The sequence below is a fragment of the Cetorhinus maximus genome, chromosome 12, assembly GCF_964194155.1.
Source record: "Cetorhinus maximus chromosome 12, sCetMax3.hap1.1, whole genome shotgun sequence".
Lineage (NCBI taxonomy): Eukaryota > Metazoa > Chordata > Chondrichthyes > Lamniformes > Cetorhinidae > Cetorhinus > Cetorhinus maximus.
The window spans coordinates 28,914,495-28,927,540 of NC_135890.1; the positions used below are offsets into that span (position 1 = coordinate 28,914,495).

At 45.8% G+C, this 13,046-nt stretch overlaps 1 protein-coding gene across 1 annotated transcript; it reads right to left on the reverse strand.

Annotated features, from left to right (window-relative positions):
• Window positions 1-722: 722 nt before the first annotated feature.
• Window positions 723-9,461, reverse strand: saysd1 (SAYSVFN motif domain containing 1). Its single transcript, XM_078553303.1, has 2 exons — window positions 9,276-9,461; window positions 723-1,260 (listed from the first exon to the last, which is right to left on the reverse strand). Exons 1-2 carry the CDS (start codon window positions 9,444-9,446, stop codon window positions 925-927), a joined length of 507 nt encoding a protein of 168 aa, XP_078409429.1. The 5' UTR covers window positions 9,447-9,461; the 3' UTR covers window positions 723-924.
• Between the last annotated feature and the right edge of the window lie 3,585 nt (window positions 9,462-13,046).

The window sequence follows — 13,046 nt, forward strand, 5'->3', positions numbered from 1 at the left end:
ATTGGGTCAACTAGGCCTGTATTCACTGGAGTTTAGAAGAATGAGAGGAGATCTCATATAAACATATAAAATTCTGACAGGGATGGACAGACTGGATGCAGGGATGGTGTTTCCTCTGGCTGGGGGACCTAGAACAAGGGGATCTAGAACAGGGGGCACAGTCTCAGGATATGGGATAGACCATTTAGGACTGAGATGAGAAGAAACTTCTTCACTCAGAGGGTGGTGGACCTGTGGAATTCTCTACCACATAAGGCTGTGGAGGCCAAGTCACTCAATATATTTAAGAAGGAAATAGATAGATTTCAGGACTCTTAAAGGTGTCAAGGGGTATGGAGAGAGTGCAGGAGTACGGTGTTGAGATAGAGGATCAGCCATGATTATACTGAATGGCAGAGCAGGCTCGAAGGACCAAATGGCCTACTCCTGCTTCAATTTTCTATGTATTGACAATAAATTTCCCGAGTTTTACTCATGATTTATAAGCTCATGTGAACACAGATTTATTCCTGTTTTGTAACCCAATCTATGTATTGAAACAGAACAAAACTGGAGGAAGGAATGCAGGACAACTGGATTTTTTCAGCCAAGTTGCAGGGCACTGAAGATTATTTAACATGGCATTTAAATATTCCAGGATTGATCTGGAGACCGTAGTCAGAATTACAGTAAAATACATTCAGTCATTAAACAAACTTGCTTTTGTAAATGACGAATGCCAATTTAATTGTTGCCTTTTATTGTATTTAAATATCACCACAGTTCATTTTACAGTCTGCAATGTAGATGATGCCGACTGCTAACCATTGACCTATGTAGTGTAAGAGAGTGCAGTATTACACTGAGAGCTTTGTTGGTTACTTCAGGTACATATAACCCTAATGGATATTTCGTACAATAAAACAAAAGTTTTTCACAGGTCAGTCATCTGCCAGCCATGGGTCTATATTGAAGTTCTCGCTCAAACTGTTCTGCTGTCAGACTCCCTTCAATAGCCTCACAGCCAGGGTTGAACACAGAGTATGCACTAACTTCACCTTGCTTCTTTTTGGATGGGTCTCGGGTCCCAACGTAAATCCAATAAAACATCGACAGTATAAAATATGCCAGGCCAAACTCCAGCTCAATGAAGAGACCGAGTAGGACCAGCCAGAGCAGGAATTTTAGGATAGTCACAGTTGTGAAGATAGTGCGATCAGATTCAACAGGGTCTGCCAGAGATCTCTCGTGGAACCAAGCCTGGCCATTTTCCTTCTTTGCCTGAAAGAAAAAGAATTCTGGTTTTAAGCTGTGATTGGACTGAGAACCAATGATGCTGATCACCCAATTCCTTGGTGCAGAAAATCTCAAATGTCTGATTTTACATTCATCTCACTGACATGTCACAAGTGTAGGACAGATTAGCAACAATGATAACAATAGTTAGAGCAACCAAGATCACAGCCAAAATGAATGCCATATACTTATCAAACCAAGCATTACTGTTTCTGAAGAAAATGGGTAAATCAACTCAGAATCAGGATGGTGGTAACAGATTCACTGCTATTGAGAAAAAGGGAGATGGATAAATATTTTAAAAGTAAAAATTTGCAGGGCTATGGAGAAAGAGTACAGGACTGGGCCTGATTGGATAACTCAAAGAACTGGCATTGTCACGTTTGGCTGAATGACCTGTTTCTTTGCTGTAAGGTTCTATGAAGCACCCCAGCCTGATTTTAGATTGCATCTCTAGTCACTTCCTCCCCGAAAAGATCCTGACAAAATGCTGTGACTAGATGTTTAACCATTAGCAGCATTCAGTCACATATTTAAACCAACTTGAGTAATTCACTCCAAACACATGGGGTTCACAGGCCTCTTAGTTTCATCATTTTATAATGTTATAGCTTTGCCACAATGCAGATGTTTCTTTTCTAATTTCCATCAGCAAAGTTCCCATGCATAACCTATCTTGGGGAGGGGAGGGGAGGGGACTATTGTGTTTTTAACATCCCGGCAAGCAGAATGCTGGACAAGATACTTGTGTTGTGCTACAGAGGCGGTAGTGGAATTTTTTATAACACAAGTAGGTGGCTTCAGAAGCAGAAAGGTTGCGAAGCCCCGCAGTCTACCCAATCCCACTGCTGGGGCATAATCACTGCAAGGACTGCAGCGTTTCCAATCGGCCCCTGATCACTAGTTTCTCAGAACACCTAGGGACAGGCAAGAAACAAAGCCTTGTCAGCATTGCCCATGTCTTAGGAACAAACAGAAAGAGTGAGATCTTTTAAGAGGGGAAGAATAGCAAGTGAATAAATCTTGATAGAATATTAAAGAGTCTAGTTTAGATGTAAATTATTCATGGCTGACTCATGCGTGATAAGCACTCTTTTATCATCTTGTTTAATCAGGGAGGACTAGGTCTGTTTTCATGTCATGGTCTGGAGGCGACTGAATCCACCCTGTGAAATATGATTTTTATTTCCGAGAAAAGTGCTAATTGAATAATTCTGAGACGGAACCCAAAATGAATTACAGTATCATGCAGAAAGGGGGGAAAACATAGGAAAGTATTCCGTTCGTGATGTTTGAGAGTTTGTAATAAACTCATTAGGATTTTTTTTAAACCTAGTGCTATTGTTAAGTTTGCAATTTTTTTAAACTGTCGAAACTCAAAAGGCATTTTCATGGCTCACAACACACATCGAGAAGAGTTCTCATTATACAATCCATCCAATTAAATCTAATGTTGAAACAAAACACTTTGTCAGAAAAAAAACCTCTCTGCCGTGTCCAGCTTCACACAAGATTGAATCTTTTCCAACTCTCTGGCAGATCGCAGCATCTATCAGAATCAAATGGATCCGATAGCTATGCTTGTTACAGCTGTCTTCAGATGTGTCTGTAAAAGCTTAAGCCCCATGATTACACGTGAACTGCGAAAAACTATTCTGCTAAATTATGACACAAGTTCCATGTTGGGTGAAACAGAGATCTAGCTTTTTGTGAAATGCGTGGGAAAGTTTAAAAACAAAATACATTATTTTACAATTTAAAATATCAAAATGCAAGATTAATGTGGTCCATGCATGTGATGTGACTGTAATGAGGTAGCAATAAGTAGATAACTCTATCAGCAGAAAGTGCAAACTGCAAAGGCATTGAACACCTAATGGAGTAGAGTTCAGTTTGTGGCACTGAAAAAGCATTGTTCCAGCAGCTATCTGTGCATTGTGAATATTGCTCAATAGTTGGGATCACTGCCAGATTTGACTATTTGAATGCTCTCTGACCAGTCTTCCATCCAGCACTCACTGTAAGCATCCAGCTCATTATAAACTTTATTTCCTGTATCCCATCTTAAACTAATCCTGCTCAGCCGTCCTCCCTTCTCTTGACCTACATTGGTTCCCAGTCACTCAATACTTCCAACTTAAATTGCACACCCTTCTTAAAATTGCAGGAATCCTCCCCACTACCACCCAGTGGCTACAGAGCAGCAACGTGGAAGAAACCCAGGAAAAGGTTTGGGAATTCCCCCAGTAACAACAGTATACAGCAGTAGCGTGAGAGGGGAGTAAAGTCTGAAAGAGTGAGGAAAATCAAAAAGACACGTCACAATACCAGGAGGATTAGTGGTGATAATTTTCAGCTCAGGATTTATCAGTAGTTCAATGTTTATTTTTTGTGGTGGTTTTGTTTGTATTCATTTATGGGATGTGGGCTTCGCTGGCTGGGCCAGCATTTACTGCCCATCCCTAGTTGCCCTTGAGAAGGTGGTGGTGAGTTGCCTTTTTGAACCCGTAGTCCATGTAGTGTAGGTACACCCACAGTGCTGTACATCCAGTAGGTACACCCACAGTGCTGTACATCCAGTAGGTACACCCACAGTGCTGTACACCCAGTAGGTACACCCATGGTGCTGTACACCCAGTAGGTACACCCACAGTGCTGTACACCCAGTAGGTACACCCACAGTGCTGTACACCCAGTAGGTACACCCACAGTGCTGTACACCCAGTAGGTACACCCACAGTGCTGTACACTCAGTAGGTACACCCATAGTGATGTACACCCAGTGAGTACACCCACAGTGCTATTAGTGTATGTTTTTATTTGCAGTGTTTTTGTAGCTAAACGTGGCAGGGCAGATGGGGCCTGTCATATGCCATGTAGGAACTCCAGAATATGATGCATCCTGGAAAACTGCATATGCAGGAAATGCCAACTGCTCGAGCTCAAAGTTTCAGAGTTGAGGACATATATTCAGGAAGCTAAGATCTTTGTGGGTAGCATGTTTCAGGAGGTGGTCACCCCGCAGCTCCCAAATGCTCAGGGGACGAGGCAGTGGCAATCACCAGGGAAGCTAAGAGCAGTTAGACAGTGCAGGAATACCCTGGGTATGCAACAGCTTGGCAGGGGGAATGCAAATCCACAGCACTGTGGGAGCCTCATTGCACAGGAGAGGGGCAGGGCACAAGAAATTGTAGAAGTGCAGCTGCTTTAGAGATTTGATAGTCAGGGCAATTGGCAGGCATTGCTGTAATCGCAGACATCAGCCTCACAAGCTGTGCTGCCTAGCCGGTACCAGGATTACAGGGCATTCTGCAAGGGGAAAGAGTAGGGCACATAAGGGACCAAGGGGGCAATCGATGGGTGGAGCCAGAGGACATCGCTAGAGTGTTGAATGTGAGAAAGAAAATATTTCAGAATAGGAAATAGAGAGATAAAAGCAAAAAACTGCGGATGCTGGAAATCCAAAACAAAAATAAAAATACCTGGAAAAACTCAGCAGGTCTGACAGCATCTGCGGAGAGGAACACAGTTAACGTTTCGAGTCCGTATGACTCTTCAACAGAACTAAGGAAAAATAGAAAAGAGGTGAAATATAAGCTGGTTTAAGGGGGGTGGGACAAGTAGAGCTGGATAGAGGGGCAGTGATAGGTGGAGATAGCCAAAAGATGTCATAGGCAAAAGTACAAAGAGGTGTTGAAGGTGGTGATATTATCTAAGGAATGTGCTAATAGGTGACATTAAGGGTAGAAAGCAGGACGAGCAAGGTACAGATAGCCCTGGTGGGGGTGGGGTGGGGGGAAGGGATCGAAATAGGCTAAAAGGTAGAGATAAAACAATGGATGGAAATACATTTAAAAATAATGGAAATAGGTGGGAAAAGAAAAATCTATATAAATTATTGGAAAAAAGGGGGATCGGAAAGGGGGTGGGGAAGGAGGAGAGAATTCATGATCTAAAATTGTTGAACTCAATATTCAGTCCGGAAGGCTGTAAAGTGCCTAGTCGGAAGATGAGGTGCTGTTCCTCCAGTTTGCGTTGAGCTTCACTGGAACATTGCAGCAGGCCAAGGACGGACATGTGGGCATGAGAGCAGGGTGGTGTGTTGAAATGGTAAGCGACAGGGAGGTCTGGGTGATGCTTGTGGACAGACCGAAGGTGTTCTGCAAAGCGGTCACCCAGTCTGCGTTTGGTCTCTCCAATGTAGAGGAAACCGCATTGGGAGCAGCGAATGCAGTAGACTAAATTGAGGGAAGTGCAAGTGAAATGCTGCTTCACTTGAAAGGAGTGTTTGGACCCTTGGACGGTGAGGAGGGGGGAAGTAAAGGGGCAGGTGTTGCACCTTCTGCAGTTGCATGGGAAGGTGCCGTGGGAGGGGGTTGAGGTGTAGGGGGTGATGGAGGAGTGGACCATGGTGTCCCAGAGGGAATGATCCCTGCGGAATGCCGCCGGGGGGGTGAAGGGAAGATGTGTTTGGTGATGACATCATGCTGGAGTTGTCAGAAATGGCGGAGGATGATCCTTTGAATGCGGAGGCTGGTGGGGTGATAAGTGAGGACAAGGGGGACCCTATCATGGTTCTGGGAGGGAGAGGAAGGTGTGAGGGTGGATGCGCGGGAGATGGGCTGGACACGGCTGAGGGCCCTGTCAACCACCGTGGGTGGAAAACCTCGGTTAAGGAAGAATGAAGACATGTCAGAGGAACTGTTTTTGAAAGTGGCATCATCAGAACAGATGCAACGGAGGTGAAGGAACTGAGAGAATGGGATGGAGTCAGAAGCGGGGTGTGAGGAGCTGTAGTCGAGGTAGCTGTGGGAGTCGGTAGGCTTGTAATGGATATTGGTGGATAGTCTATCACAAGAAATTGAGACAGAGAGGTCAAGGAAGGGAAGGGAAGTGTCAGAGATGGACCTTGTGAAAATGATGGAGGGGTGGAAATTGGAAGAAAAATTAATAAATTTTTCCAGGTCCAGACGAGAGCATGAAGCAGCACCGAAGCAATCATCGATGTACCAGAGAAAGAGTTGTGGGAGGGGGCTGGAGTAGGACTGGAACAAGGTATGTTCCACATACCCCATAAAGAGACAGGCATAACGTATTTCCATCCATTGTTTTATCTCTACCTTTTAGCCTATTTCGATCCCTTCCCCCCACCCCACCCCACCCCACTAGGGCTACTGTACCTTGCTCGTCCTGCTTTCTACCCTTAATGTCACCTATTAGCACATTCCATAGCTAATATCACCACCGTCAACACCTCTTTGTCCTTTTGTCTATGACATTTTTTGGCAATCTTCACCTATCACTGGCCCTCTATCCAGCTCTTCTTGTCCCCCCGCAAACCAGCTTATATTTCACCCCTTTTCTATTTTTCCTTAGTTCTGTTGAAGAGTCATGCGGACTCGAAACGTTAACTGTGTTCCTCTCCACAGATGCTGCCAGACCTGCTGAGTTTTTCCAGGTATTTTTGTATTTGAAAAAGGATCAGGTGTTGTCTCATGGAATGAACAGTACATTGTTAGAAGAGATAAGGGACAATCAAGAAACTGTATGGGTAAACAAAATCAATTAGCTAACATAGATATAATTATAAGAGAATAAAGAAGGGCAAGTTAATAAGATCACTCAAGTTAATAGGATCACTGTGTGAATATGCTGGAGCCACTGTATAAATATTGCTTGTTGAACGCTTTATCGTTGAGCAGATTTATTATGACCTGCTCCCAATGGCCATTGCATTGTTTAGCGCTAAATAAATTGTACTTTTTCATGAAGTAACCTGCAGTTGCTGATTTATTCTTTGACAAATGAATACTTCACATCCGTCTTCGCCCAAGAGAATCAGGATGAAGGTATTGAACTCGGGGAGAGAGGCTGCGAGGTTCTTAAGCAAATTGATATAGGGAATGACAAGGTATCGGAGGTGTTGGCCGGCTTAAAAGTGGACAAATCTCCAGGTCTGGATGATTTGTGTCCCAGACTGCTGAGGGAGGCAAGGGAGGAGATCGCAGGGGCACTGACCCAAATTTTTAATTCCTCTCTGGCCACGGGGGAGGCGCCAGAGTACTGGAGAACAGCTAATGTGGTTCCGCTGTTTAAGGAGGGTTGTAGAGATAAGCCAGGGAACCGCAGGCCAGTGAGTCTCACATCAGTGGTAGGGAAACTATTGGAGAAAGTTCTGAAGGAGAGTATCTATCTCCATTTGGAGAGGCATGGTTTGATCAGGGATAGTCAGCATGGCTTTGTCAGAGGGAGGTCATGCCTAACAAATTTGATTGAATTTTTTGAGGTGGTGACCAGGTGTGTAGATGAGGGTAGTGCAGTTGATGTAGTTTATATGGATTTCAGCAAAGCCTTTGACAAGGTCCCACATGGGAGACTTATAAAGAAGGCAAATGCACATGGGATACAGGGTAATTTGATAAGGTGGATTCAAAATTGGCTTAGTTGTAGGAGGCAGAGGGTGATGACAGAAGGATGCTTTAGTGACTGGAAGCCAGTGTGCAGTGGCATACCACAGGGATCTGTGCTCGGTCCCCTATTATTTGTCATTTATATAAATGACATAGATGACTATGTGGGGGGTAGGATTAGTAAATTTGCAGGTGACACAAAGATTGGCCGGGTGGTTAACAGTGAGGTTGAGTGTCTTGGGCTACAGGAAGATATAGACGGGATGGTCAAATGGGCAGATGAGTGGCAGATGGAATTTAACCCTGAAAGGTGTGAGGTGATACACTTTGGAAGGAGTAATTTGACAAAGAAATATTCAATGAACGGCACGGCACTACGAGGTTCTGAGGATCAAAGGGACCTTGGCGTGGCACATTATAGGAAGGATGTGATTGCACTGGGGGGGAGGTGCAGAGGAGATTCACCAGGATGTTGTCTGGGATGAAACATTTAAGTTATAAAGAGAGGTTGGATAGACTTGAGTTGTTTTCGTTGAAGCAGAGAAGACTGAGGGGCGACCTGATCGAGGTGTACAAGATTATGAGGGGCATGGACAGGGTGGATAGGGAGCAGCTGTTCCCCTTAGTTGAAGGGTCAGTCACAAGGGGGCATAAGTTCAAGGTGAAGGGAAGGTTTGGGGGGGGGGGGGGGGGGGGATGTGAGGAAAAACTTTTTTACCCAAAGGGTGGTGACGGTCAGGAATGCACTGCCTGGGAGGGTGGTGGAGGTGGGTTGCCTCACATCCTTTAAAAAGTACCTGGATGAGCACTTAGCATGTCATAACATTCAAGACTATGGACCAAGTGCTGGTAAATGGGATTAGGTAGATAGGTCAAGTGTTTCTCACGTGTCAGTGCAGACTCGATGGGCCGAAGGGGCTCTTCTGCACTGTGATCCTGAGAGGGGAAGAGCCAGAAGTCAGGGACCATTTTGGAACCAATGTCAAAGATAGGGAAATCATTGAGGTCTATGGCAGAATTTTCTAAACTAGTAAAAATATTAAAGAACAGGACTGCAAGGGGTGGTAATCTCTGGATTAATAGTTAGTACACAAACGGGAACACACAAAGTGACAGCAGATTTGAGAGGGTCTTAAACCCTCTTCAGAGCTATCTAGTGGCCAGATCCTGCAAACACTTTAGTGAAAGTGACATAACAAAATGGAATGGGAAATATTGTCGAACAATTTACAATGGTAAACGATAAGAAAATGAGATAAAAATTACAGCAACAGGGACAAAAAAAAATGCACATGCTGTATAAGCTTTAACATTTAATGTGTACAATTTTCAATGGTGTTTTTAGATGTTGAATTAGAACATTCGGGAGAATTTGGGAGCCTCCCCTCCTGCTCTCTCGGTCTATTTACTGACTGTAAAGGGGTGGACGGTCTTCAGGCTGAGGGGCCGGAGGCGCGCACGGTGCAGAGGGGACCCGGCTCTGGGCCGCGGGCGGGGATGGACTGGCCGAGCTCGGGCTCTGAGCAGAGTCCAGAGGGAGAAGGACGGTCCCAGGCCTCCGCGGCCCCACTCTCTCTCTCACTCACTCACTCCGCTCTCGGCTGTGTCTCGAGGCCGCTCGCGGGACTCTGCCTCATCCCCCCGGGGCCACAGCCGCTCCCACAGGGCGCCGACCACCCCGCCGCTTCCCCGAAACCCGGCGTCGCTTTGCGGCTTTTCCAGCCTCTGCCGCGCTCGCCATTCCGCCAACTTCCGCTCCATCCTGCGGGGCGGAAATGTCCCTCGTTAAAGAGCGTCCGTCCCGCCCTGCGGGGCGGATATGTCCCTCGTTAAAGAGCGTCCGTCCCCCCCCTGCGGGGCGGAAATGTCCCTCGTTGAAAAATGTCCCAAACGCGGACGAAGTAAACTTGTTTGTGGAAAAAAAACAAAAATACCTGGAAAAACTCAGCAGGTCTGACAGCATCTGCGGAGAGGAACACAGTTAATGTTTCCAGTCCATATGACTCTTCAACAGAAATAAGTAAAAATAGAAAAGAGGTGAAATATAAGCTGGTTTAAGGGGGGTGGGACAAATAGAGCTGTCATAGACAAAAGGACAAAGAGGTGTTGAAGGTGGTGATATTATCGAAGGAATGTGCTAATAAAGGTACAGATAGCCCTAGTGGGGGTGGGGTGGGGGGAAGGGATCGAAATAGGCTAAAAGGCAAAGATAAAACAATGGATGGAAATACATTTAAAAATAATGGAAATAGGTGGGAAAAGAAAAATCTATATAAATTATTGGAAAGAAGGGGGATCGGAAAGGGGGTGGGGAAGGAGGAGAGAGTTCATGATCTAAAATTGTTGAACTCAATATTCAGTCCGGAAGGCTGTAAAGTGCCTAGTCGGAAGATGAGGTGCTGTTCCTCCAATTTGCGTTGAGCTTCACTGGAACAATGCAGCAGGCCAAGGACGGACATGTGGGCATGAGAGCAGGGTGGTGTGTTGAAATGGCAAGCGACAGGGAGGTCTGGGTCAAGCTTGCGGACAGACCGAAGGTGTTCCGTAAAGCGGTCACCCAGTCTGCGTTTGGTCTCTCCAGTGTAGAGGAAACCATATTGGGAGCAGTGAATGCAGTAGACTAAATTGAGGGAAGTGCAAGCGAAATGCTGCTTCACTTGAAAGGAGTGTTTGGGCCCTTGGACGGTGAGGAGGGGGGAAGTAAAGGGGCAGGTGTTGCACCTTCTGCGGTTGCATGGGAAGGTGCCGTGGGAGGGGGTTGAGGTGTAGGTGGTGATGGAGGAGTGGACCAGGTGTCCTGGAGGGAATGATCCCTGCGGAATGCCGCCGGGGGTGGGGTGAAGGGAAGATGTGTTTGGTGGTGGCATCATGCTGGACTTGGTGGAAATGGCGGAGGATGGAAAAATGTATTAATTTTGCTTCCAATTTCCACCCCTCCATCATTTCCATTCCCTTCCTTCGCCTCTGCCGCATCTATTCTGATGATGCCACTTTCAAAAACAGTTCCCCAGACATGTCTTCCTTCATCCTTAACCGAGGTTTTCCACCCACGGTGGTTGACAGGGCCCTCAATCGTGTCCGGCCCATCTCCCGCGCACCCGCCCTCACACCTCCCTCCCGGAACCATGATAGGGTCCCTCTTGTCCTCACTTATCACCCCACCAGCCTCCACATTCAAAGGATCATCCTCCGCCATTTCTGCCAACTCCAGCATGATGCCACCACCAAACACATCTTCCCTTCTGCCCCCTGGCGGCATTCCGCAGGGATCATTCCCACCGGGACACCCTGGTCCACTCCTCCATCACCCCCTACACCTCAACCCCCTCCCACCTTCCCATGCAACCGCAGAAGTTGCAACACCTGCCCCTTTATTTCCCCTCCTCACCGTCCACGTGCCCAAACACTCCTTTCAAGTGAAGCAGCATTTCACTTGCAAGTCCCTCAATTTAGTCTACTGCATTCGCTGCTCCCAATGCGGTTTCCTCTATATTGGAGAGACCAAACGCAGGCTGGGTTACCGCTTTGCGGAACACCTTCGGTCTGTCCGCAAGCATGACCCAGACCTCCCTGTCGCTTGCCATTTCAACACACCACCCTGTTCTCATGCCCACATGTCCGTCCGTGGCCTGCTACAATGTTTCAGTGAAGCTCAATGCAAACTGGAGGAACAACACCTCATCTTCCGACTTCACAGCCTTCCGGACTGCATATTGAGTTCAACGACTTTAGATCATGAACTCTCTCCTCCTTCCTCATCCCCCTTTTTCCAATAATTTATATATTTTTCTTTTCCCATCTATTTTTAAATGTATTTCCATCCATTGTTTTATCTCTACCTTTTAGCCTATTTCGATTCCCCCCCTCTCCACCCCCACCAGGGCTATCTGTCCCTTGCTCATCCTGCTTTCCACCCTTAATGTCCCCACTAACACATTCCATAGCTAATATCACCACCATCAACACCTCTTTGTCCTTTTGTCTATGATATTTTTTGGCTATCTCCACCTATCACTGGACCTCTATCCAGCTCTATCTGTCCCACCCCCCCTTAAACCAGCTTATATTTCACCTCCTTTCTCTTTTTCCTTAGTTCTGATGAAGAGTCATTCAGACTCGGAATATGAACTGTATCTCTCTCCGCAGATGCAGTCAGACCTGCTGAGTTTTTCCAGGTAATTTTGTTTTTGTTCTAGATTTCCAGCATCCGCAGTATTTTGCTTTCAACTTATTTGTGAAGTTGTTTGGCAATGGAGAAGATCGGACTGAAGGAATTGATTAGAAAGGGAGGCACAGCCTGAAGTTCAAACAGTTTCACTCTGGGCCATATCCTAATGGAAAGATCAGGAATCCAGCCCTTCCTGTTAAACATTAAATTAAAACTTGTTCAAAGATCAGAAACCCTGTTATATGCAGCAAGTGTATTAATGCAACTCCTTTTAATGTAAGCTTAAAAAAATTCCACTTAATGTTTGTGCTAACAGAATAAATTGAGATCAAAGTCTCTTAATAATATCAAGATTGTAAAACTGTATTTTGGACACAGTGAAATAGGAATACCCAGGATGATTGAGAAGTGAGGTTCTTGCACAGCATCAGTTGTTACTTGTCTTGGGACAAGGCACAAACTCTATTGCTTGAATTATTCCAATTTAGTTGATCTGCGTCGTTCTTACAATGGGGATATTTTCTTATGGTGTCTACTCAATGAATTACTTTTTACTTAGACTTAGTTCCTCTGATCCTGTGTAGGAGAATGAGACTCTGCCACCATCTCCGGTTCTCACAATTTATTTTGCTCAGCCCAGCTGGTGTCCTGCTCTTGAAGGTCCTCCTTAAACGTATTTCACCAGGTCTTCTTTATCCAGCTGTATCTTTTTCCATTTGGTGTTGTCTGTTCCACTGCCACTCTGGCGGGGCATTCGTCTGGGAGGCGAAATACGTGTCCTGTCAGCCTCAGTCGTCTCTCATGATGTCCCGCAGGCACTTCTAATCGGTTCTCTGTAGCACTTCGTCGTTAGTGATGCTGTCTCTCCATGTGATGCACAGCATCTTGTGTAGACAACGCTGGTGAAAGAAGTCCAATTTAAGGGACACCTTTGCTGTTCTCCGCCATATCTCACAGGCATAGATTGCAGTTGGTACTACTATGGACATGTAGAGTTGCAGCTTCATGGGCATTTTGATGATGTTGGATACCTAGACCATTTGGAGCTGCTGGAAGACTGATGCTGTTTTGTTGATTCTTGTGTGGATGTTCTCTATAATGGCGATCTCTACGTCGCCCTCCCTGGAGATGTTGCTTCCTGCATAGGGGAGTGGTTCACGTCCTTGATGTTGTGTTGCCCAATGGTGATGGGG

Excerpts from the sequence above, each read along its gene's own strand:
- saysd1 (XM_078553303.1), bottom strand. The coding sequence starts at position 9,446 with ATGGAGCGGAAGTTGGCGGAATGGCGAGCGCGGCAGAGGCTGGAAAAG. Across the intron at positions 1,261-9,275 it reads GAGACACAGCCGAGAGCGGA|GCAAAGAAGGAAAATGGCCA; the intron begins GTGAGTGAGTGA and ends TTTTTCTTTCAG.